General features: G+C 33.7%; 2 protein-coding genes across 2 annotated transcripts; both read left to right on the top strand.

Moving 5' to 3' along the window:
- The first annotated feature begins 17,098 nt into the window (after positions 1-17,098).
- Positions 17,099-17,854, top strand: LOC125582973 (putative F-box/kelch-repeat protein At4g39756). The gene has a single exon (XM_048749464.1). It carries the CDS (start codon positions 17,099-17,101, stop codon positions 17,852-17,854), a length of 756 nt encoding a protein of 251 aa, XP_048605421.1.
- A 6,468-nt stretch (positions 17,855-24,322) lies between these two features.
- Positions 24,323-25,468, top strand: LOC125582972 (putative F-box/kelch-repeat protein At4g39756). The gene has a single exon (XM_048749463.1). It carries the CDS (start codon positions 24,323-24,325, stop codon positions 25,466-25,468), a length of 1,146 nt encoding a protein of 381 aa, XP_048605420.1.
- The last annotated feature ends 681 nt before the right edge of the window (positions 25,469-26,149 follow it).

Below are 26,149 nucleotides of genomic sequence, written 5' to 3'. Positions count from 1 at the left end.
TTTAGGGTTTAGGGTTTAGAGTTTATGGTTTAGGGTTTAGAGTTTAGGGTTTAGGGTTTAGGGTTTAGAGTTTAGGGTTTAGGGTTTAGAGTTGAGAAATGAGGTTTTGGGGATAAGATTTCAAATTTTGAAAAATAAAAAAATTAAAATTTTCAAATGATAAACTTAGAAATGTGCTATTTTGGTCATTTTAGTTTTTGAGTGCTATTTTTGTGATATAAACTTTGAAATGTGCTATTTTGGAGATTTGCCCTAAGTTGTAGCTGTAAATTTCTGGATATAGTATTTTAATGTAATATATAAAGAAATTTTATATAATTAAAACCCCCAAAAACTTAATAATTTATAATAAAAACCCATTTAATAATAATTAATAATAAAACTAATATTTAAATAATAATAAATTTTACTTATGAAAATTTCAGTTATAATAATTTAAATATGAAGAACAATATATGTTAATGAGGAAGAAGAGTTTCGTAAATATCAATAGATTAGAAGATCAATTACGTTTTTATATAAGTTCTACGTTAAGGGTGATGATTGGTTCGACTGTGGTTTTGAAAATTTAGCTGTTGATGTTTAGCTGTAGATAAATCGGTTGTAGCTGTAAAGTTGTTACTGTAGACTTTTTCTGCAGAGACTTTTGCTGTAGTTAAACTTGTTGTAGCTGTAAGCTGTAGGCTGTAGATATTTTAAAATAAAATATATGAAATATGTTTTGTATATATAAAATTATTATTGTATATCAATTAAAATAATTTATATTAATATTTTTTAATAAATTATCAAAATTTATTGTAATTTAAAATGTGATATGTAAATATTTATATTATTTAAATATCTTAGTAATTTTAAAACACTCAAATTCAAAATTAAAATATTTATAAAATTTTTTGTTATGATTATATAATTTATTTGATATTATAGATATTTTTTTTCATTTACAGATTCTACAGCCTATAAAAAGAAGATGTAGGGTTTTTGCTAAAATACATAAGAAAAAATTTTGCTTTATTTTTTTTGTTGTAATTTTAAAAATAAAGTTAAAGCATGATTGGTAAAACTAAATAAAAACTTGATGTAGACTTTAATTTTTAAAAGTAATGGTGTGGAGAAGGTGGCCGTGGACTATTTTGAGGATTTATTTACTACTACTTCCCCAGCGGAGTTTGACAGTTTTTTGGCAGAGATTACACCGAGCATTACTTCCCAGATGAATCAACGTCTGGTGAGGTTAGCGACGGAGGAAGAGGTTAAAGAGGCTTTGTTTATGATGCATCCAGAAAAGGCACCAGGGCCGGATGGCATGACAGCACTTTTTTTTCAACATTCTTGGCATCTTATAAAGAATGATTTGGTAGAAATGGTTAACCATTTCTTGGTTTCGGGGACTTTGGATGCACGTTTAAATATTACCAATATTTGTATGATACCAAAAACGGAGAGACCTACACGGATGACGGAATTGAGGCCAATCAGTCTTTGTAATGTTGGATATAAAATCATCTCAAAAGTCTTGTGTCAGCGCTTAAAAAGCTGTCTTCCTTCACTTATTTCCGAAACTCAATCGGCATTTGTGGCGGGAAGATTGATATCTGATAATATTCTTATTGCACAGGAAATGTTTCACGGATTGAGAACCAACAAGGCTTGTAAAGGAAAGTATATGGCAATTAAAACGGATATGAGTAAAGCATATGATAGGGTGGAATGGGGTTTTATTGAGGTTTTATTGGAAAAAATGGGGTTTGACCTTCACTGGATTAAGTTGATGATGGAATGTATTTCTTCGGTTCAATATAGGGTTCTTATCAATGGTCAACCACGTGGCCTTATTGTGCCACATAGGGGCTTACGTCAAGGAGATCCATTATCACCTTATTTATTTATTCTTTGCACTGAGGCTTTAATTGCAAATATAAAAAAGGCGGAGAGAGAACAACAAATTACAGGAATGAAGGTAGCTCGGGCTTGTCCATCGATTTCTCATCTGCTTTTTGCGGATGATAGTCTTTTCTTTTGTAGAGCCCAAAAAGAAGAGTGTCAAACAATTCTTAGGATTCTAAAGGAATATGAGGCAGTTTCAGGGCAACTCATAAATTTTGATAAGTCTTCTATCCAATTTGGATATAAGATTGAAGAATCTGTTAGACAGGAGTTAAGGGATATCTTGGGTATTCAGAATCTTGGAGGAATGGGATCATATCTTGGCTTACCAGAAAATCTAGGCGGATCCAAGATCCAGGTTTTCAGTTTTGTACAAGAGCGTTTAAATAATAGAGTCAATGGGTGGACTTTCAAGTTTTTCACAAAAGGGGGGAAAGAAGTGGTTATTAAGTCGGTGGTTACGGCATTACCAAATCATACGATGTCATGTTATCGTTTGCCTAAAGCAACGGTGAAAAAGCTGACAAGTGCGGTATCACAATTTTGGTGGAGTCCAGGGGGAAGTACGAGAGGTATGCACTGGAAATCATGGGACAAGGTATGTCTTGATAAGGAAGAAGGAGGGTTGGGTTTTAAAGATATCACTGATTTCAACACGGCAATGCTTGGTAAACAGTTATGGCGTCTGATAGAGAAGCCAAATACCTTATTTTCTCGAGTTTTCAAAGGTCGGTATTTTAGGAATGCTTCACCCTTGGAACCGATTCGTTCATATGCCCCGTCATACGGCTGGCGGAGTATTGTTTCTGCTAGATCTCTGGTTAGCAAAGGACTAATCAAAAGGGTGGGATCAGGGTCTTCCATATCTGTATGGAATGATCCATGGCTCCCAACCACTCGCCCGAGACCAGCAAATAAAAATCAACACAATTTATACCCGGACCTTACAGTAGAGTCTCTCATTGACTCTACCTCGCGAACATGGAATTTAGGGGCAATTCGGACTTTGGTGGATCCTCAGGATGCAAAACTAATAGAAAGTATCCCACTAAGTAGGATTCAACAGGTGGATAAAGATGGATGGCACTTTACGAAAAATGGTAAATATTCGGTTAAATCAGGATATCAAGTGGAACGGATTTATCCTGACAGAGAAAGGCCACCTTTACTGATTGGGCCAACGGTTGATGTCTTGAAGGCTTACTGCTGGAAAATAAGGTGTCCACCAAAGCTAAAACATTTCTTATGGCAATTGGTGACAGGGTGCATAGCGGTTCGGAAAAATTTACATGCAAGAGGAATGCAAGGGGATATTGGTTGTGTACGATGTGGAGCTCCCGAGGAATCTATAAACCATGTGTTTTTTGAATGCCCTCCAGCTGTTCAAGTTTGGGCCCTTTCGAAAATACCATCAAATCCAGATGTTTTTCCAACGAGCGCCCTCTTTACAAACATCGATCATCTATTCTGGAGAGTTTTTCCGCAGATGGAAGATCATCAGTTTGCATGGATACTTTGGTACATTTGGAAAGGTAGAAATAATAAGGTTTTCAGTAATTTGGACATGGATCCTATGGACACGCTAAAATTGGCTGAAACAGAATCCACATTGTGGGCTGAGGCACAAGTAAAGAATGATCAGAGGATACCATTACCATCAGCAGCTACGGTACTGCCGGCGATCCCAGGAAGATGGTGTTTTACGGATGGCTCGTGGAAGGAGGGTTTTAATTTTTCAGGACAAGGTTGGTTCAGTACTCTGGAAGGTTTTGATGGTTTGTTGGGGGCTCGAAATGTGAGGGCTACTCTCTCGCCTCTCCATGCAGAAATGGAAGCATTATTATGGGCAATGGAATGTATGAAGAACTTGCGTCAATCTCAAGTGACGTTTGCAACGGATTGTTCTCAACTGGTGAAGATGGTTTCGGAACCAGAGGAATGGCCAGCTTTTGCAAATTATTTGGAAGATATCAAGATCCTGAGGGAGAGCTTCACCCGATCAGAGCTCATCTATGTACCACGGACGCACAATTCAAAGGCGGATAGTCTAGCACGCAGTGCTCGAAATCAATCGTCTTTCGTCGTTCACATGGATGCAGATCACCCAGTTTGGTTCACAGAGTCAGTATGAGTCTGTATTTTGATGACAAAAAAAAAAAAAAAAAGTAAAGCTACAACATGATTGGTAAAATTTAGTGATTTAAAAATAAATAAAACTAAAGTAGGGAGATAAAGCCCAACCAATCACCCCCAAAGTTTTGGTTTTTTAATGTTTTTTTTTTCTCTTTTCTTAATTGATAAATTTTGTTTTAAGGTTATTTTAAGAAATACGAGTTATTTGTTTTCCATTACAACTTTAAAACTTCGGCAGCCTAAATAACAGGGATGTAACATTTTGGACTAAAACAAATATAAAAAGAAAGTTTTCATTTTTCTTTCTGTAACTTTGAAAACGAAATTTACATTCTGATTAGTAAAATTTTGCTGTAACTTTAAATTTTAAAAATAAAACTACATCATGATTGGTAAAAATTAGCGCTTTAAGAATAAATAAAGCTAAAGTCTAAGTTAAAGCACAATCAATCAATAACGCACTCATTTGAAAAATCATTCCACATCAAAATAGTTATGAAATAAATGGAATAACAATTCCATTCCATTGGATTCTACTAGGTGCATAGTCCTCGCGCAAGCGCGGAGTCGGCTACATTATAGGTGTATTGTATAGTTTTATTTACGGGATTTTATTGTTTTTTTTGTCTATAATGTGATTGATGGGACTTTGGATATTACATAGGTTGATGAGTTTGATATAAGAATGAACGATGAAGTCATATGTTGATATTTTTATATCTTATATGTTCAAAGTTGAGGGTGATGGAACTTGTTAATGTTTACTTAGGTAGTTGTTTGTATATAAATCAAATCGTGCATGGAAAAAGATAATAAATTTGGATTTAAAATGTTAGGGTTTCAAAATCACTGGGCCTTGAATCTGTGGTTTAGTCTAATACTGAAAAAACTGTTAGGACTTCAACTCCTTTTTTTCTCTATATCGGGAATGTGGGCACTAATTTCCCGATTCATGTAGGTAAAATTGTTTCTTAGTTTGTGAGATTGAAAAGCGTAGATTGATTTTAAGCATGATTGATGAGAGGTTTACTTGCATCAGCTTCGTCTGCCGTGGGTGTTGAGTTTCGTCGGCGCCAGATGTTAGACATGCAAGAGAGAAGATCTGAATATGTTAATTTCGTGTTTTGTTTTTTCTTCTCTCGTGTTTTGTGGGTTCCACTCTTTGCTCAGACTGTACAAAAGATGAAGTCTGGCTAGGCCGTCTCACTTCTCTGAAGTATTCCCTTGATTAACCTCCCACCAACATCTATCTTCTGATTCTGTCTTGAAGTCGAGGAGCTTCCGGAAAAATTAGCTTCCATCTGCTGTTCCGCTTGGAATAGAGAGTTCTGAAATGCCGCATAAAAAACATATTGGCAAATAACTAATGATTGTCAACAACTATCATTATACTAAATAGAAAATAAATCAAGGTTTTTTGTTCTGCACAAACTAAAATCTTACAACAGGGTTGTCACGGTCTTTTTTCAGGAGCAAGATCTTTTTCTTCCCATAAACCATAGTCAATGCAATTCTTGGGAGAGAGCTATCCATGATAGAGGCTAAAGTTGCGTAGATGAAAAAATAGATCAGAAACACAGTAGATTTTTTCAGATAAGGAAAATATGGGATAAACTGTTGACTAATTATCAGTTTCAGTTGTTGGTATGTCATTCCACTTGAATTTGCCTGATTGTAATCTAGCTTGGAGCTGCCAAATATGCTATGTTTACCCATTTCTAGGTTTGTGTTCGCAATCACTTGGAGCACCTAGCAACCTCAAAACGATCGACTTTCACAATGGAATCTGCTTTCAAAGATGGCATATAATGATTAGCACGTCCGACGGGAGTAAACCCATGAATCACGGAATCTGCAAATAGTATTATCCAACAAAGAATCAGGAAATAAATTAAAACCATTATGTTAAATAAGTGTGATAGATCGAAGATTAACTTACCTTTTCATCGAGGAAAAGAACCGCGATTCTCACAAACTCTCTGTGTTTCTTGAAGTTCAGGGAATCCCAGAAGCGGAGGAAGCCAGATGCTATGCTCTGACTACTAAGACCAAGATGGAGAGACTCGAAGGTTGAGTGACGGATGCCGGGACGCCGGTTTGACGAACTGGAGAAGCAGAGAGAAACATTTTCTAGAAGATGGTTAAAGCTAAGAGGAATCAATGAGTTTTGTGGAGATGCAGATTGGGTTCATCAAAGATGAGAATCATATATATATGGTTTACAGAGGGGCTACAAATCAGGAACATTTATGATCAAGCGATTTAAGATGGGGACATGAAGAGTTCACCGGTGAAAAAATAGATTACGAACATACACACGGCGCAACTCTGTAACTCAGACTTGTTTGAGACAATAATGAAAAGAACTCATATTAAACTACAACAGTTTACAATATAGGAAAACCATAATTGTTGCAAACTTAAGCCTTTTTTCATATAACGTGATGAATCCCATTTAAAAATGAAACCCATAATACACTTGTAGGTCCGACCCTCAGAGGAAGCCGAAGAAGCAAGGGCTTCCGACCTTCATAAATATATATTAGGTTCAGCCATCAATGTACAAAGGTATCAGTTAGCTTAGTGGTATAAATGTTGGTGTTTATATCTCAATAACACGGGTTCGAGCCATGACACGCTGAGGAGTGAGCAAAAACTGATCTATTATAATATAGATTAATTATCATTTCGTTAATTCCACTTATTTTTTTTATCTAACATCCAGTTACAGCCTCAATAATCATAGCTAGCTTGTTTACGAGTTTGTTGATAGTGGAAACTTACAAGTTAGAACAATGGCTTCAAGGTGATGGGTTAGGTTCAAAGAGTGGTCTTAATTATTCGGGAGATTAGAATATTTAGAATGAACATTGTTCTTGGAACTGCAAAAGGGTTTTAAGGTATTTACACGAAAGTCTTGAACCTAAAGTTGTTCACCTTGACATAGTGTCTAGTAATATCTTGCTTGACAAGCAATGGGACGTTAAAGTTTAAGCTTTGGGCTAGCTAAGCTCTCGGGTTCATAGATTATCTACATGAATATTCGTGTGATGGGATAACTATGGACTTTGTCTTCCCCAAGACGCTTTCTCCAGGTTCACATCTCCATCTGTGTAACTGTGTTTCGCCGTCGATGGTGGAAGTAATTCGTAAGCTTTCCGGTAGTTATGATAGCCATCTTGTTGGTGAGAAGTAAAATTACCTTTGATTCACGTGACAATGGATACGATAAAATATAAAAAGAAATAAATAAATACATGGTTCAGGATAAAATGTGGATTACCAACTTTCAAAATTTTAAAATTCACTATACTACAACCTCAAAAAAAAAAAAAACAAGGCAGAAAAAAACTTAATGAAAATCAACGATTCAGTTTGCGTTTAGTTGATTGTACCAATGTCATTAGCCACCAAAAAGTACCCTAGTAGCTGAAAATGACTACAATGTCAATGTAATTATGAACATGGAAAGGGACCCAATTTGTCAAACGCTCAAAAGAAAAACCATGGTGATATGTAATTGATCAAAGTGATCGTATTGCATGACGCAATAAAACACATGAAATGGGAACGGTAAGCACACTATTAGCCCACTCAACCTTACCCCAAACTTCTTCATCACCATTCCGGATCTCAAACGCAATCAACGCACACCAAATATTCTTCTCATCATAACAATGACAAGTATGCACAACCTTTTCCCAAATCATTAAGAGTTTCCCACCGTAATTAGCCATTTCAATATTACCACGGCAATGCCTCTCCAGTACCGACAAACCATTGACCCTTGTCCAGCAATTATGCTTCTCATTGTAATAAAGAGAACCTGTATTAACGTAACAGTACCTTACATTCTCTATCACAACGTACACTACACGCAACCACGGGTGCTACAACTTCCCATCTACCTTCTTTGGTATCATAACATCATACGCATTCCTATTGTTGCTTGTATTGTAATATAGATCTTTTTCCCCCTCTCTTCCATTTTCGTAAGTGTAGAATTACGTAGCTGGACACCAGGGTCAGGTAAAGATTCCCAAGTTTGAGTCTTTGTATCGTAAACTTCAGCCCAGTTCTTAGATTCATATATGCTGAAACCTCCCACAACGTATATTTTTCCATCGAGTATGCCAGCAATGGCATTATCTCGTGCCACAGTCATCTTTGGAACATCAGCAAGCCAGTTGCCATTTTCTGATTTTTTGACTCACAAATCGAATGATGGATAACCGTAATTATTGATTGCGTACAATTCTGAACCAACCATGCACATGAACGTTGGTAGACGCTGACAATAAGATGAGGGTTTTGCTACCAACAAAGCATTCCCGGTGGACTTTTCCTTTTTCTCCAAGTCATTGGTTAGGGTTTGGTTAGGTTTTAACCAGAGAGTGTACCAGGAAAGACGACGACTGTAATTGGAAAACTCTAAACAGACATGAAGGGTGTGTTCGTTAGTTTTTTGAAGAAACCTAGACTTGTAGAGTTCGAAGGATGAGACGAGAGAGCCAAAGGTCTTGCTGACTAGAGTGAGTTTAGGGTGGCGATATACGGGCTATGCAGTTCAGAACGATGTCTTCTGGAAGCGAAAATAACGAAAGAGATGGATTGAAGTTCTTCTCTTCTATCTCTGATGGTTCAGATACGGAGTTCATAGCGGCAGCTGTAGCAAAAGTAGGGGACGTTTTGTAAAACTAGGGTTAATAATACATTATATAAGTGTTCAGTACGATGCAAATTTTTAGTTAAAAAGGCTTTATAATGCAGTAACGACTAGTTAGTTTAATCATTATAAAACTTATGAATTATTTGGTTTAATTTAATTAAACTTCGTCGAACAAATAGAACACGGGCACACCAACACAACACTACAAGAAAACATCGACATACTGAAGGAAAAAATCGTCGGTATGTCGTCGGAATAACGTTATTCCGACGACATACCGACGAAACAAGTCCTCGGAAATAACTCTTCGGAATTTCTTCTTTCCTCGGAAATCCCTCGGAATTTTACGGAATTCAGAGGAAACAAATTTCCGAGGACATTCCGAGAACCACTAGTTCGTCGGAAAGCTCCTCGGAATATACCGAGGGAGAACGTCGTCGGGATATTTCCTCGGAACTTCGTCGATCGATGCGTTTTTGGACATATATCCATCGATCGATCCGTTTATAAAAAAACGTTCGGAATATTCCGAGGAACATGTCCCTCGGTATAAACGGATCGATCGATGGTTATATGTCCAAAAACGCATCGATCGATCGAGTATATCAAGTGTTCCTCGGAATTTCCTCGGTATTTCATTTCCTCGGAATGTAAAAAATATTAATTTTTTTAAAAAATAAAATTTTTGAAATTTAAATTCGAAAATATAAAATTAAAATTAAAATTGAAATCATATTAATTAATATTCAAAGTTTCACAAATAAAATTAAAACATTCCAAGTTTTTGGAAAAAAAAAACTACGGGTTTGGCACGTCCGGAAACACCTCGTTCGGGTACATCCTCTGCATCATCTCCATCATTTGCTGGTTCAGCCCTCCTCTGTGCCTCATAGCCCGCCTGTTGAGCCGCCATCTGGGTCTCCAACAAAGATATGCGATCATCCTTACCATGTTTGACCCCGTACCACCACGACCACTACGCTGTCGAGGCCGGGTCTGATCATCATGAGACCTGTAAATTAAAAAAATATATTAAATAAATATAGAAATATATAAATAATTATTTTATTTTATAAAAAAATCCCAAATAATAGTTTTTAATCATTCTAAAAAGATTTATAGATATTAAAAATGTTTAATAAATATATAAAAATAGTTCTAATAAACAAAAAATAGTTTTAATAAATAAAAAATTTATATAACATAAATATATATATATATATTTTTTAAAAAAAATCCCAAATAATAGTTTTTAATCACAAAAAAAGTTTTATAGATATTAAAAATGTTTTGTAAAATCTAAAAAAACGAATTTATATACAAAAAACATTTTGTAAAATCCAAAAAATCGAATTTATATACAAAAATCGTTTTGTAAAATACAAAAATCGATTTTATATACAAAAATCGATTTTATAAATACAAAAAAAATAAAAAAAAATATAAAAAAATTATAAATCAATTCAACAAAACAAATTATTCAACCAAATCACAAAAAAAAAAATATACAACCAAATCACAATCCTAACCAATCACCCTAACAAAAATCTATCAAAACTACACAAAAACCTAACAAATAGAACCTAAGAGAGTGGGATAGGGTCCTTACATGATTTGTGTAAGATAAGGGGGAGATCGCCGGAGATATCGTCAGAATTCAGGGGGAAATCGCCGGAGAGGAGAGAGGAGTCGCGCAGAGGAAGAAGAGAGAAATGGGGAAGAAGAAGCGGCTCGTGGTTATAAAGCCTAGGGTCCGACGGATACTATCCGTCGGAATTCCGTCGGAATTCTAATTTCAATTTTCGCAAAATATTTGCCCGGTAAAATGAAAATATTCCGAGGAAATTCCGACGGATAGTAAAATATCCGTCGGAATTTCCTTGGAATATTCCGAGGAAATACCGAGGAACTAGTGTTTGGGGTTTCAAAACATCAAATTTTTTTGCCGTATTTCATTTCTTATACAATTGTAATGCATACCATTGAGGATTCTTTGTATAGATGAGCATAACCATGAAATAACAAATTTCTAAACGAATTGAAAGTATTCTCTTTACCGTTCATTAAAGTGTATAAGTGTTTCTCTTATGTTGTGGGATTTCGTTCATACAATCGGAAAAGTGTTTATTATAGGGTAAGAAACAAAATTTTGACTTCATAATGAACGTAAGACACTTAATAAGGGTTATATAGGTGTTATTCAAACCGCAAAACGTTGTTTTCGGTTTAAAAACCCTATTTCCTCGGAATTTCCTCGGAATATTCCGAGGAAATTCCGAGGAAACCCTTTTCTTCCTCAGAATTCCGTCGGAATATTCCGAGGAAATACCGAGGAACTAGTGTTTGGGGTTTCAAAACATCATTTTTTTATAAACGGATCGATCGATGGATATATGTTCAAAAACGCATCGATCGATCGAGTATATCAAATGTTCCTCGGAATTTCCTCGGAATATTCCGAGGCTTTTCCGAGGAAACAGGGTTTGGGGTAACAAAGTGATCGATCGATCCCAAAATGGATCGATCGATCACTAAGATGGACCAAAGCGTAACAATGTGATCGATCGATGTGGATATCCAATAGATCGAATGAACAAAATTTCGAATGTTTTTTTATAAACGGATCGATCGATGGATATATGTCCAAAAACGCATCGATCGATCACTAAGATGGACCAAAGCGTAACAATGTGATCGATCGATTAGATTATCCGATCGATCGATGTGGATATCCAATAGATCGAATGAACAAAATCTCGAACATTTTTTTATAAACGGATCGATCGATGGATATATGTTCAAAAACACATCGATCGATCGAGTATATCAAGTGTTCCTCGGAATTTCCTCGGTATTTCTTTAAAAAAAAAATCAATTGTAGTCTGTTTCCAAGTCATCATCGTCGAAATTTCCTCGGAATTTTGTAAAATCCCCCAACGGCTCTCCAACGGCTATAATATTTCCTCGGAATTCATCGGTTTTTTCCGAGGAACACATTTTTCCTCGGTATTTCATAAGAATATTCCGACGGATTGATATTTCCTCGGAATTCCGTCGGTATATTCCGAGGAAATTCCGAGGAAACCAAATTTTGGGTTTCCTCGGAATATCCTCGGAAATTCCTCGGGAAATTCCGAGGATTTCATTTTCCGTCGGAATGTCCGTCAGAATACCGCTGTTTTTTTGTAGTGCAAAATCTTGTAATCATTTTTTCGTCAACTTATTTTGTTTTTTTTTTTCATTTCAATAATATTACAAACAAGTTCTGTTAGAAAGTTCAGAGCATGAGATACGAAATTGCTATAGGTACAAGAAGATTTCCTAAAGATTGAACAGGGCTGCACACGCCATGTGTTGAACATGCCCAATAAAATATAGCTGTTTTGGAGCCCCATTTGGAAAATGGTCGTTGATGGTCGTTATAGAAGTATATTTGTTTTACTAGTTTTGTGAATTCTATTTTGTGAATTTTGCTATTTTGAAACAAAAATTTATTTTAATGCTATCCAACGTATATATCTTTAATGAAAGACCTTGCTGATTTCAAGAACAGTATAACAACCGGTAACTTGAAAAGAAAAACCATGATTATATAATACTCCCTCCGTTCCTTAACGATAAATTTTTTAGAAAAAAGGTTGTTTCAAAAAATGTATTTTTGTGTTTTCTATGAAAAAATTGTAAACTTCAAAAAAATTAATTGATTTTATTAAATTACTATTGCTTAAAAGTTATTGAAAACTGAAAATTACAGAAAACGATACATTTATTATGGTAGTTTAATGCTTTTTTTTAATATGTGTGAAAATAAAAAACGTATCTTTGTGGAACGGAGGGAGTATCAAACTGCCTGTATTTCAGAACGCAATAAAACACATGAATTAGGAACCGTACGCACAATATTAGCCCACTCCACCTTTCCCCAAACTTCATCATCATTGTTCCTCTTTTCAAAAGCAATTAACGCACACCAAATCTTCTTCTCAGGGTGATGTTTATACTGCTTATACTTGTCCCATATCATCAAGAGTTTCCCACTGTAATCAGCCATTTCAATCTTACCAGAACCACCTCGGCAGTGCCTAGACCCAAACCGTTGATCGTTCTCCAATCTTTAAGCTTCTCATCATACCACAAAAAACCTTTATCACCATAATAGTACCTTACGTTCTCTATCACACAACTAAACTCAAACATGGGTGACTGAACTACAACTTCCCATCTACCTTCTTTAGTATCATAAACATCGTACTCAATCCTCTTGCTGCTAATAACGTAGATCTTTCCCCCCCCCCCCCCCCCCCCCCCCCATTTTCCTAAGTGGAGAACAGCGTAGCTGGACACCAGGGTCAGGTAAAGATTCCCATGTTTGAGTATTTGTATCGAAAACCTCAGCCCAATTCTTTGATTCATCTTTGCTGCAACCTCCCATTACATATATTTTATCATTGAGAACGCCGGCGATGACATCCTCCCCTCGAGCCACGGTCATGTTTGGGGCTTCACGCCAGTTCCATATCCCTGATTTATAGACGGACAAATCGGAAGCTGGATAACCGCATTGATTGATTGCGTACCATTCTGAACCAACCATGAACATGAACTTTGGTCGATGTGGACAATAAGAAGAGGGTATTTGTACTAACAGAGCATTCCTGCTAGACTTTTCTTTTCTCTCCAAGTCATTGGTTAGGGTTTGGTTTGGTTTTAACCAGAGACTGAACCAGGAGGGACGACGATCCATGGGAAACTGTAAGCAGACATGAAGTATTTCTTCATATGTGTTTTGAAGACACCTAGTCTTGTAAAGCTCGTACGATGAGATGAGAGAGGCAAAGGTCTTGCTGACAAGAGAGATATATATTTTTTGACGGCAGAAGTGCTAATAATTTTATACAAAAAAATTGTTAAAAAAGGGGGAAGACTACCTTTTTGGTTCAACAAAATATTTCCTTTTTTGTTAAAAGCATTCCGTTTTGGTTAAGAAAAATACTTCCATCGCATTGCGTTTCAGTTTGGTTTACATAGTCTTCCTAGATATATTGTTTTTTATTGATGACAAAAAATAGTTCATCTTGGGCCAAACTATAACTTCATTAACTTGAACATACAAAATGGGATATAATCGGTGTATTAATCAAAGAGGAGGATAAACACATCCAGAGTATAAATTTTGAATTTTAACAGCATTTCTTAGCTGATTGATGAGTTGCGGTATTGTGATTTTTGTTTGACATGAATGAATGTTAAGAATCTCAATTTAGACTCCCACAACTTGATATGGTTATATCCACAAATGATCCATGTAAGATCTTAACCAGTAGCTGACAATCCCCTTCTAAGCAAGGCTATCCTGCTTAAGTTTAAAACATTTTCTTCAGAGGATAACCACTATTATATATAGATACACATACGGTTATCCCACTAATTCCTACACTTCAGGCATTTTCAAATTCCAAAGCATGTTGGATACTGTTTGTCTAAAATGTAACTATGATGCTGCCTTTGATCCAATCATGGGCCAAGTAGTAGGAGGATGGATTTTGAGAGATCATTTTGGTGTAGCCAAACTATGGGGCTTGGTATTAGGGGATGCCTCGCCCAGCATTGAAGCATACGGGAAAGCAATTTGTTAATAGCTATGCAGTATACACAAACAAATGCATCATGCATGGGTTTCAACGTGGTTGCCTTTCCTTAGAAGGGGACTATCAGCTACTGGCTAAGATCTTACATGGATCATTTGTGGATATAACCGTATCAAGTTGTGGGAGTCTAAATTCAGATGCTTAACATTGATTTATTATGTCAAACAAAAATCACAATCCCGCAACTCGTCAATTAGCTAAGATCTTAAATTCAAATTTTATATTCTGATGTGTTACCCAGCTCTTTGTTAACATACACATTGTATCCCATTTTTTAAGTTTAAGTTAATAAAGTTATAGTTTGGCCCAATAGGAACTATTTTTTTTGTCATCAATTAAAAAAACAATATACTCTACAAAGACTATTTGAACCGAACTAAAAACTTTGTGCCTATGTGAAGTAAGTATTTTTTTAAACCAAAAAGGAAGTATATTTTTGAACCAAAAAGGTAGCTTTCCCTTTTTTTCTAAACAAAATTTAGCATAAAAGACGTCAAAAAATATTTAGGGTTCGATTGGTATGAACTTTCGCTTTACACTGTTAATTTAGGCTGTTGGTTGTAGAGATTTTGAATGTTAAAACTGTTAATATTATTTTAAATATTGGAAAAGAAAAATTAATAATCAAAATCATAAAAACTGTGAACAATATTCTAAATGTTTCGTTATAAATATACAATTACGTAAAACCCGTGCCTTGCCCAGGATGTGATTATTAGTTTTGTTATTTTCTAACAAGGAGACATTAATGAAATTTTTATCAAATATGTTTAATCTGGATACCAGTTCGTTTAGGTTGTTTTTTTTTTGTTTTTAATCTCCTAAAATATAGCTATAATTCTAAATCAATATTTATTTTGGTTTGTTCGATGTAAATTGTTGATGTTTTTTTTTCGGATGATAACCAAAAATTATTATTATTTGTCTGGTTTCAGGTCATATGAATTTTAGATAGTACTTATGTCATATTATAAAATATAATAATTAAAGAAAAAGAAAGTAAACTTATTAAGACAAATCATTTCACTACAATTTGGTGGATAGTGAAAGAATCATTTTTTTAAAAAATATTTCAACTTCCAAGAGAATTAGAAACTTCAGTTGTGGTGAATATTTAGTTATATAGGTACTCACGTCAATGTCCACATGTATTTGTATGTAAAGTATATAAAAGCGTTTGGTAAATATATAAAGATATTGTTTATCAATATTAAATGATATTTTTATTCAAGATAAAACATGAAAGATAAAACTATTAAAATAAAACTAATTAAAAATAAAATAACCATAGAAATTAGTGAATTTTCTTTCATATAAAGAAAATCAAATTGTATCCGTAAATAGGGGTTGACACGGATCAGATATCCGAGTATTTGGAGGTACTAGTATCGATTCGATCCGTAGCCACTCATATATTTGATGTCTCGGATATCCGGAAATTTTTTAAAAAATTATGTATATCCGGTTTGATCCGTAAATAAAATAAAAATTTTAAAATAAATGAAAAAACTAAAAATAATATAAAATAATAATATTTCATTACAAAAATAAATAATTTTTTAACTTTTTAAATTCTAATACCTAATATAATAAATTCAATACATAACATTATTGTAAAAATTATATAAACTATAATATATATATATATATATATATATCTTATATATATAATTATTTAAATAAATGTATATGTGCATATAATGGATCGAATCAGATATCCGTTCCCAAAAATATTAGTATTTGTGATTTGCTTCATTTTTTTTACAGATATTGCATTTTAGTATTTGATTGTTTCGTAGGGCAACGAATATCCTTATTTTTTTAAATTTGAATCAAAACGGATAACAAATCAAATATAAAATTTACAAATATTTTGCTCAGCCTATACGTATAATCTATGTATAACTGACTTTCAATTCATTATTCTTTTTTATTCAAATCGAAAAATCTGGATGGTGTGCTGTGTGAGTTTTGTTGAAACTTTACATGTGAGTTTTATATTTAAAAAACAAAACGTTAAGTACATAGTGTGAACACATTTATGTAAAATTTGGTTGAGAAGCTCTCTACACGTGACACGTCAGAGTGTTCATTCTCAAATCGCTGTAAAACTACCACGTGTCTATTGTAGTGTGAACACATTTATTACAATGATTATTCCTTAGTATATAAGAATTATGCTAATAATAAATAAAAAAATATAAAGACCTTTAAAATTAAATCAAAGCTTTTAAAGCCAAACCCCAGTCAGAGCCTTAGCATAAAAACCTAGCACTTATATAATGCTTTAAAAAAATATATAATGTTTTATTAACCCTTGTTTTACAAACCCCTCTCTACTTGTGCTACAACGGCCGCCTCTGCAGCTATGAACTCCGAATCTGAACCATCAGAGAAAAAGAAGAAGAATTTGAATCCATCTCTTTCGTTATTTTCTCTTCCAAATGACATCCTTCTGAACTGCATAGCCCGGATATCACCATCGTACTACCCTAAACTCTCTCTAGTCAGCAAGACCTTTGCCTCTCTCATCTCATCGTCCAAGCTCAAAGATACTAGGTTTCTTCAAAAAACATGTGAAAAAATCCTTCTTGTCTGTTTTCATTTTCCCAGTAAAAGTCATAGTCCTTCCTGGTTCAGTCTCTGGTTAAAACCTAACCAAGCCCTAACCAATGACTTGGAGAAGAAGGAAGAGTCTACCGGGAATGCTCTGTTAGTACCAATACCCTCTTCTTATTGTCGTCGTCCACCAACGTTCATGTGTAAGGTTGGTTCAGAGTGCTACGCAATCAATCGATACTGTAATCCATCTTTCGATCTGTCGGTCACTAAACCAGGAACTGGCATCTGGCGAAAAGTCCCCAAAATGATGACTGTGGCTCGAGAGGATCCCATTGCTTGTGTCCTTGATGGGAAAATATACGTAATGGGAGGTTGTAGCCAAGAAGAATCCAAGAATTGGGGTGAGGTTTACGATACAAAGACTCAAACTTGGGAATCTTTACCTGACCCTGGCTTCTACCTACGTGTTTCTACACTTAGGAAAATGGAAGTGATGGGGAAAAAGATCTACGTTATTAGCAGCAAGAAGAATACGTATCATATTTATGATACCATAGAAGGTAGATGGGAAGTTGTAGCACCCACGTTTGAGTGTAGTGTTGTGGTAGACAATGTAAGGTACTGTTACACTGGTACAAAGTTTATTTGGTACGATAAGAAGCATAATGGCTCGAGAAGGGTCGACGGTTTGTCGGTACTGGAGAGGCATTGCCGAGCTGGTAGTGGTCATATTGAAATGGCTAACTACGGTGGGAAACTCTTGATAATTTGGGACGAGTTTGTGTATAATGCTCGTGATCGCCATGAGAAGACGAATATTTGGTGTGCTTTGATTGCGTTTGAGAAGCGGAATGGTGATGAAGAAGTTTGGGCTAACGTTGAGTGGGCTAGTAGTGTGCTTACTGTTCCCCTTTCATGTGTTTTATTGCGTCATGTGATAAAAGCAGTTTGATCAAGTATATATGATCATGTTTTTTCTTAGTTAACATACCGTGTTATTATACTCTTCTTGATACCAATCTGTTGTTTGAATTATATTATATCAATGTTTATAAAACTGCCTGGTGGTAATTAGACCTTCTATGAAGGATTAAAGAGGCTTATTGGATTAGGTATTTTATAAAAAAAAAATTAGATTTTGTCCAAACCCTCCCTTATTGAATATGGTATTTATAATAATTCTTACAAATAAAAGGTTATTGGATATCGGGGATGATTGGAAGGAGCTGTAACTTTATATTTTTGCTTTAGAAATAAAACTGTAGATCTTTTTTGCTGTGGCTATAGATAGTTTTGCTGTAAAATATTAGCGGTAGGTTTAAAAAGATTTATAGATTTACATATAAATTTTCTAAAGCAAAAAATAAGTGCTATATATTTATGGTTTTTCACAGCTAAAAATAAATAAAAAGGAAAGAAAAATTTGTACCTTTAAAAAATATTTACAAAGCATGATTGGCAAATATTTGGGATGTACAAATAATTTAGGCTGTAGAGAGATCTTACAGCACTACTGAAGCACTTGCCAATCAACCCCGATATTTGCGTAAAACCTTTGAAATCACCCTTTATTTAAAAAATAGGATAAGACTTGAGTTTATATAAGAATTACTAGGTGTTTTCCTGCACCATGTGCAGTAAGAAATTTTTTAAATCTAACTTATATTTAAAAATAAAATTTATTAAATATTATAGATTTTACTATTTTCTTACTAATATTTAATATAGATTTGATATATATTAAATCAATTTGTATAAAACTAATAAAAATGATAAATTTTTTTATAATTATCAAAAATTTAGCCTAAGCAATATTTATAAAATTTGTATATATATAAGAAAATAATGATCTTACGATTAGATATTTATTTATTTTTAAATTGTAGAAATTTTTGAAAGCTTTGGTAATACAAATTGTATAATTATAAAAAAAGTAATAATAATTCAAAATTTGAAATGTTATATATGAATATATTTATTTTATAGATGATATATTAACTATTACTATATTTTAAAAAAAATTACTAAAAAGAAATGTCAATATAAAATGTAATATATGAATTATTACCCTATTCTAATAAGTTTGCCAAAAATATAAATCAACATTAAATAAAATTATCTATGTCATATTTTTTTGGAAGCCATGTCATCAATTTCAGTAGTCATGTCATATTTGCTTTGTGAAATTGATTGTAGGGATGACATATGGCAAAATCACTTCGCAAATATAGTATAGGAGATTTAAAAGATGTTGTTTAGAAAATTAAAATTTATATATTTGATCGAATTAATTTTTTTGGCCAAAATACAATAATGTCTTTTTTTTGTTAATTATGTAATTTGTGTACTGTAGTGTTGGGATGATTCTTTTTTTTTTGAAGTTTTTTGGGTCAAAAGATCACTTATCGCATAAGGATCTAATGTCTGGGCTAAATATTTTCTCACCAGCAGTAGCTGAGTACCGTTCCCACAGTCGGATTACTTTAACCCTAATCTTCCCCATCATTTTGAATGGTCCCAAATCGGCAACATAATTCATACTGGCCATTATTGTTCCCTTTAATCGTAAGAATTAGAGATGTGATGATTTATATATCCTCGGTAATTTTAGGAGCTAGGTTATTAGTTAGATTTGAAAATATAAACCATATCTTTTTATTGTCAACAAAAAAATATTTCTGTAACATATCAATAACTATGTAATTACATATTTGGCAACTTGATAATATCGCATAATAAAATTTTGTATGCTATATAAGAAAATTTATGGCTGAAATATAGACTTGGTGACAAACTATCTTAGTTTCTTAAACTATGCGATAGAAACATTTAATATCATCTTACCATATAGCACCTATACCAAATTGTATATCAAGAAAAAAATATTTGCAAGAAACAATAAAATTGGTGACAAAGTTTCACGTACCATATGCCAAGATTTGGTGTCAAATAATATTTCACCAGAATTATCTAGATTTGGTGTCAAATCATATTTGGATTGTTACTGGCTCTTTACGGATTTTCATTGGCTCTTTGATAGATTTTCGCAAGATTTTCTTGGATTTTCACCAAAGCTTCAAGAAATTTTCATCAAAGATCTTTTGTATCTTGATCAAGAAGATGAGGAATTAAGAGAAATTGTTTGAAATACCTTGAGTTGGTTATCACTTTTCAAAATATACTCAATAAAAACTACGTTATCATTTGCGTTTAAGATTTATTTATTACTGTTTAAGATATAATATTTAGAAATTGGAGTTAAATTTATAAACTTTTATAATAATTTTTAAATAATTATAAATGATTTAGTAGGATTAGTTTTGTCTTTTTCGTCACAAACTTAGTGTGTTTATAAAAGTGGTTATTATGTAAAGATACATTTGAAAAGTTGTAACCAACTTAGAGTAAAGTTATAATTCTCCCAAAAATTAATTAAATTAAATATTAAATGAGAAAGAGAGTAGAATAAAAAAATATGAAGAGAAATGAATTTTAGATTAGGAAATTAGTACAGATATAGTATGACACACATAAAAATTATAATAAAGGAACTAACCAATGCATAGACGCAAAGCTTTCAGTTTGGTTTACATAGTATTCGTAGAATATATTGTTTTTTATTAATGACAAAAAAATAGTTCATGTTGGGCCAAACTATAACTGCATTAACTTGAACATACAAAATGGGATAAATCGATGTATTAATCAAAGAGGAGGGTAAACACATCCAGAATATAAAATTTGAATTTTAAGAGCCTTTCTTAGCTAATTAATGAGTTGCTGTATTGTGATTTTTGTTTGACATGAATGAATGTTAAGAGTCTCAATTTAGACTCCCACAACTTGATATGGTTATATCCACAAATGATCCATGTAAGATCTTAACCAGTAGCTGACAATCCCCTTCTAAGCAAGGCTATCCTGCTTAAGTTTAAAACATTTTCTTCAGAGGATAGCCTCTATTTTATTTATAGATACACATACGGCTATCCCACTAATTCCTACACTTCAGGCATTTTCAAATCCCAAAGAATGTTGGATACGACCAGCTACTGTTTGTCTAAAGTGTAACTATGATGCTGCCTTTGATCCAATCATGGGCCAAGTAGTAGGAGGATGGATTTTGAGAGATCATTTTGGTGTAGCCAAACTATGGGGCTCGGTATTAGGGGATGCCTCGACAAGCATTGAAGCGTACGGGAAAGCAATTTGTTAATAGCTATGCAGTATACACAAACATAATGCATCATGCATGGGTTTCAACGTGGTTGCCTTTCCTTAGAAGGGGACTGTCAGCTACTGGCTAAGATCTTACATGGATCATTTGTGGATATAACCATATCAAGTTGTGGGAGTCTAAATTCAGATGCTTAACAATGATTTATGTCAAACAAAAATCACAATAGCGCAGCTCTGTCAATTAGCTAATAAAGGCTCTTAAATTCAAATTTTATATTCTGATGTGTTTACCCAGCTCTTTGATTAACATACAGATTGTATTTCATTTTGCATGTTCAAGTTAATAAAGCTATAGTTTGGCTCAATAGGAACTATTATTTTTTGTCATCAATTAAAAAAACAATATACTCTACAAAGACTATTTGAACCAAACTATTATTTTTTGATGTGTTGTGATTTTGCATAGTTTTAGCTTTGTTATTTCATATATATTCATGCATTAACCTTAGGTTTATTTGCATTTAGAGTCTATTGCATGTACATTTGCATCTTGTAGGTGTTGGATGAATTGTTTGGAGTTTTGGAGGTGATTAGAGCACAAAAGGAGCTTCGAGGAGTCTTGAACCGAACGTGTGAAAGACAAGCATTGATGAAGGTCTTAAAGATATCTTTTGAAATTTGTCTTTTGGGAAGACATGGTAAATTGAGTTAGCTTTACAATGGAGGTGGTTTCAAGTCGTTTGGAGCTGTATTGAGGGATTTATGATCAAAATACTACACACATATCAGTGTGACATTCCTAGCGGCCACCCTAGCAACATCAACAATAGCCTTCGAATTTTAAGCCTTTAGACTCATTTTTATTCACTTAAAACCTATAAAACTCATTACTATTCATTATTCTTCTTATTTTTGGTATTCTAAAGGTGTGTGCAACATGGAGAAAGTGGAAAAAACTTTAATGAGTGAGTTTTATCTCTTTAAAGCTTGCAACATGGGGGATGGGTTGTCTATCATGAGTTTGGTGGCTCTTTTGGCCTAACTTTCTCTACCTTTTCTGAAGAGGCAAGACTACTTTGGCCATATGAAGGGGCAAAAGGTGTTCTATAATGGAAGAAAGTGGAGAATAACTTTTATGAGTGTGTTTTATGCTTTCACATGATGGATGTGTTGTCATCCTCCTTTACTTAGGCTATAAAAGAGACTGCAAGGGGAAGGAGGAAGACACACAATACACAGAGTACAATACAACAAAGAGTAGAGAGTGAAAGTTTTATAGTTTCATATTTTGTATTTTGAGAGTTTGAGAGAAAACATTTGTTCTTGAGCTGTTCTTCATTGTTCATCATCTATTCTTGAGTTTTAATTTCGTTTTCCTTGTTTAATCCTTGTTTATCTTTATTCTCTGTTGTATCTACTTGAATATGCTTCAATCTATTATGAGATTAAGTGTTTTCATGGAGATTAGTGAGTAGTTTCCTTAAGAATTCATGGGTTAGGGAGATTAGAGTAACTTAGTGAAGATCTATGGTGTTATTGTATTAGATCCTTGTATGAACTTGCTTGTTGAGTATTTTTAATGCTTGTTTAGTCTTGATCACTCTAAACCTGATTTCTAAACACTTCTCATCAGACATGATTAGATGAAGTGTTTGAATCAACTCAACTAAGCTCTAGTGAGATTAGCCAAGGACACTTGATGTTAAAATTGCTAGATAGTTATTAAACTTGAACTTAAAGATTGCTTGATTGAATTAAGCCAAAGACATTTGATGTTTAATGATTTCTAAGCAAATGGACATTTACCTAGACATAGGACTTGTCTAAAATTGTGTTTAGACTTAAGAGATTACTTTGATTAAAAGCTTGTCACCTAGATTGGATCTTAGTTACTTGAAGTCAATTCCCAATACTCATGGATTCACTTGTCTAAATTGATTAAAACCTTGTTGTATTGCTCTGTTTGCTATTGTTACTTGTCACACACTCACCACTATTGAATCTGCTTAGCTTAAGAAATGACTTGTATTCTCACTGATTCACATCACTAGGACTGGTTCGACATTCACCCCACTATACTACAACATTTGCAATAGGCAGAAAAACCTATTATCACCCAGCTCTTTGATTAACATACAGATTGTATTTCATTTTGCATGTTCAAGTTAATAAAGCTATAGTTTGGCTCAATAGGAACTATTATTTTTTGTCATCAATTAAAAAAACAATATACTATACAAAGACTATTTGAACCAAACTAAAAACTTTGTGCCTATGTGAAGTAAGTATTTCTTAACCAAAAAGGAAGTATATATTTGAACCAAAAAGGTAGCTTTTTTTTTTTCTAAACAAAATTTAGCGTAAAAGATGTCAAAAAAATTTAGGATTCGATTGGTATGAACTTGCGCTTTATACTGTTAATTTAGGCTTTTGGCTATAGAAATTTTGAATGTTAAAATTGTTAGTACTATTTTAAATATTGAAAAAGTAAAATTAATAATCAAAACCATAAAAACAGAAAACAATATTTTAAATGTGTCATTATAAATATACAATTAGGTAAAACCCGCGCCTTGCGCAGGATGTGATTATCAGGGTGATAACCAAAAATTATTATTATTTGTTTAGTTTCAGGTTATATGAATTTTAGATAGTCCTTATGTCGAACCAATGATTTCATATTATAAAATATAATAATTAAATAAAAATAAAATAAAATTATTAAGACAAATCATTTCACTACAATTTGGTGGATAGTGAAAGAATTATTTAGAAAAAATATTTCAACTTCCAAGAGAAAAAATTGACTTTCGATTTGTTATCTGTTTATATTCGAATCGAAAAATCTGGATAGTGTGAATTTTATTGGAATCTTACATGTGAGTTTTATATTTAAAAGCAAAACGTAAAATACATAATGTGAACACATTTATGTAGAGTTTGGTTGAGAAGCTCTATACACGTGACACGTCAGCGTGTTCATTCTCAAATCACTGTGAAAGTGTCACGTGTCTATTGTAGTGTGAACACATTTATTACAATGTTTCTTCCTTAATATATAAGGACTATGCTAATAATAAATAAAAAACATAAAAAAATCTTTAAAATTAAATCAAAGCTTTTAAAGCCAAACCCCAATCAGAGCCTTAGCATAAAAATCTAGCACTTATATAATGTTTTAGTATAACCCTAGTTTTACAAACCCCTCTCTACTTGTGCTACAACGGCCGCCTCTGCAGCTATGAACTCCGAATCTGAACCATCAGAGAAAAAGAAGAAGAATTTGAATCCATCTCTTTCGTTATTTTCTCTTCCAAATGACATCCTTCTGAACTGCATAGCCCGGATATCACCATCGTACTACCCTAAACTCTCTCTAGTCAGCAAGACCTTTGCCTCTCTCATCTCATCGTCCAAGCTCAAAGATACTAGGTTTCTTCAAAAAACATGTGAAAAAATCCTTCTTGTCTGTTTTCATTTTCCCAGTAAAAGTCATAGTCCTTCCTGGTTCAGTCTCTGGTTAAAACCTAACCAAGCCCTAACCAATGACTTGGAGAAGAAGGAAGAGTCTACCGGGAATGCTCTGTTAGTACCAATACCCTCTTCTTATTGTCGTCGTCCACCAACGTTCATGTGTAAGGTTGGTTCAGAGTGCTACGCAATCAATCGATACTGTAATCCATCTTTCGATCTGTCGGTCACTAAACCAGGAACTGGCATCTGGCGAAAAGTCCCCAAAATGATGACTGTGGCTCGAGAGGATCCCATTGCTTGTGTCCTTGATGGGAAAATATACGTAATGGGAGGTTGTAGCCAAGAAGAATCCAAGAATTGGGGTGAGGTTTACGATACAAAGACTCAAACTTGGGAATCTTTACCTGACCCTGGCTTCTACCTACGTGTTTCTACACTTAGGAAAATGGAAGTGATGGGGAAAAAGATCTACGTTATTAGCAGCAAGAAGAATACGTATCATATTTATGATACCATAGAAGGTAGATGGGAAGTTGTAGCACCCACGTTTGAGTGTAGTGTTGTGGTAGACAATGTAAGGTACTGTTACACTGGTACAAAGTTTATTTGGTACGATAAGAAGCATAATGGCTCGAGAAGGGTCGACGGTTTGTCGGTACTGGAGAGGCATTGCCGAGCTGGTAGTGGTCATATTGAAATGGCTAACTACGGTGGGAAACTCTTGATAATTTGGGACGAGTTTGTGTATAATGCTCGTGATCGCCATGAGAAGACGAATATTTGGTGTGCTTTGATTGCGTTTGAGAAGCGGAATGGTGATGAAGAAGTTTGGGCTAACGTTGAGTGGGCTAGTAGTGTGCTTACTGTTCCCCTTTCATGTGTTTTATTGCGTCATGTGATAAAAGCAGTTTGATCAAGTATATATGATCATGTTTTTTCTTAGTTAACATACCGTGTTATTATACTCTTCTTGATACCAATCTGTTGTTTGAATTATATTATATCAATGTTTATAAAACTGCCCGGTGGTAATTAGACCTTCTATGAAGGATTAAAGAGGCTTATTGGATTAGGTATTTTATAAAAGAAAAATTAGATTTTGTCCAAACCCTCCCTTATTGAATATGGTATTTATAATAATTCTTACAAATAAAAGGTTATTGGATATCGGGGATGATTGGAAGGAGCTGTAACTTTATATTTTTGCTTTAGAAATAAAAGCTGTAGGTTAAAAAAGATTTATAGATTTACATATAAATTTTCTAAAGCAAAAAATAAGTGCTCTATATTTATGGTTTTTCACAGCTAAAAATAAATAAAAAGGAAAGAAAAATTTGTACCTTTAAAAAATATTTACAAAGCATGATTGGCAAATATTTGGGATGTACAAATAATTTAGGCTGTAGAGAGATCTTACAGCACTACTGAAGCACTTGCCAATCAACCCCGATATTTGCATAAAACCTTTGAAATCACCATTTATTTAAAAAATAGGATAAGACTTGAGTTTATATAAGAATTACTAGGTGTTTTCCTGCACCATGTGCAGTAAGAAATTTTTTAAATCTAACTTATATTTAATATTATATAATTT

This window comes from Brassica napus, chromosome C3 (genome assembly GCF_020379485.1).
Source record: "Brassica napus cultivar Da-Ae chromosome C3, Da-Ae, whole genome shotgun sequence".
Lineage (NCBI taxonomy): Eukaryota > Viridiplantae > Streptophyta > Magnoliopsida > Brassicales > Brassicaceae > Brassica > Brassica napus.
The sequence above is the reverse complement of the archived record's forward strand: the minus strand, read 5'-3'. Positions and strand labels throughout refer to the sequence as shown.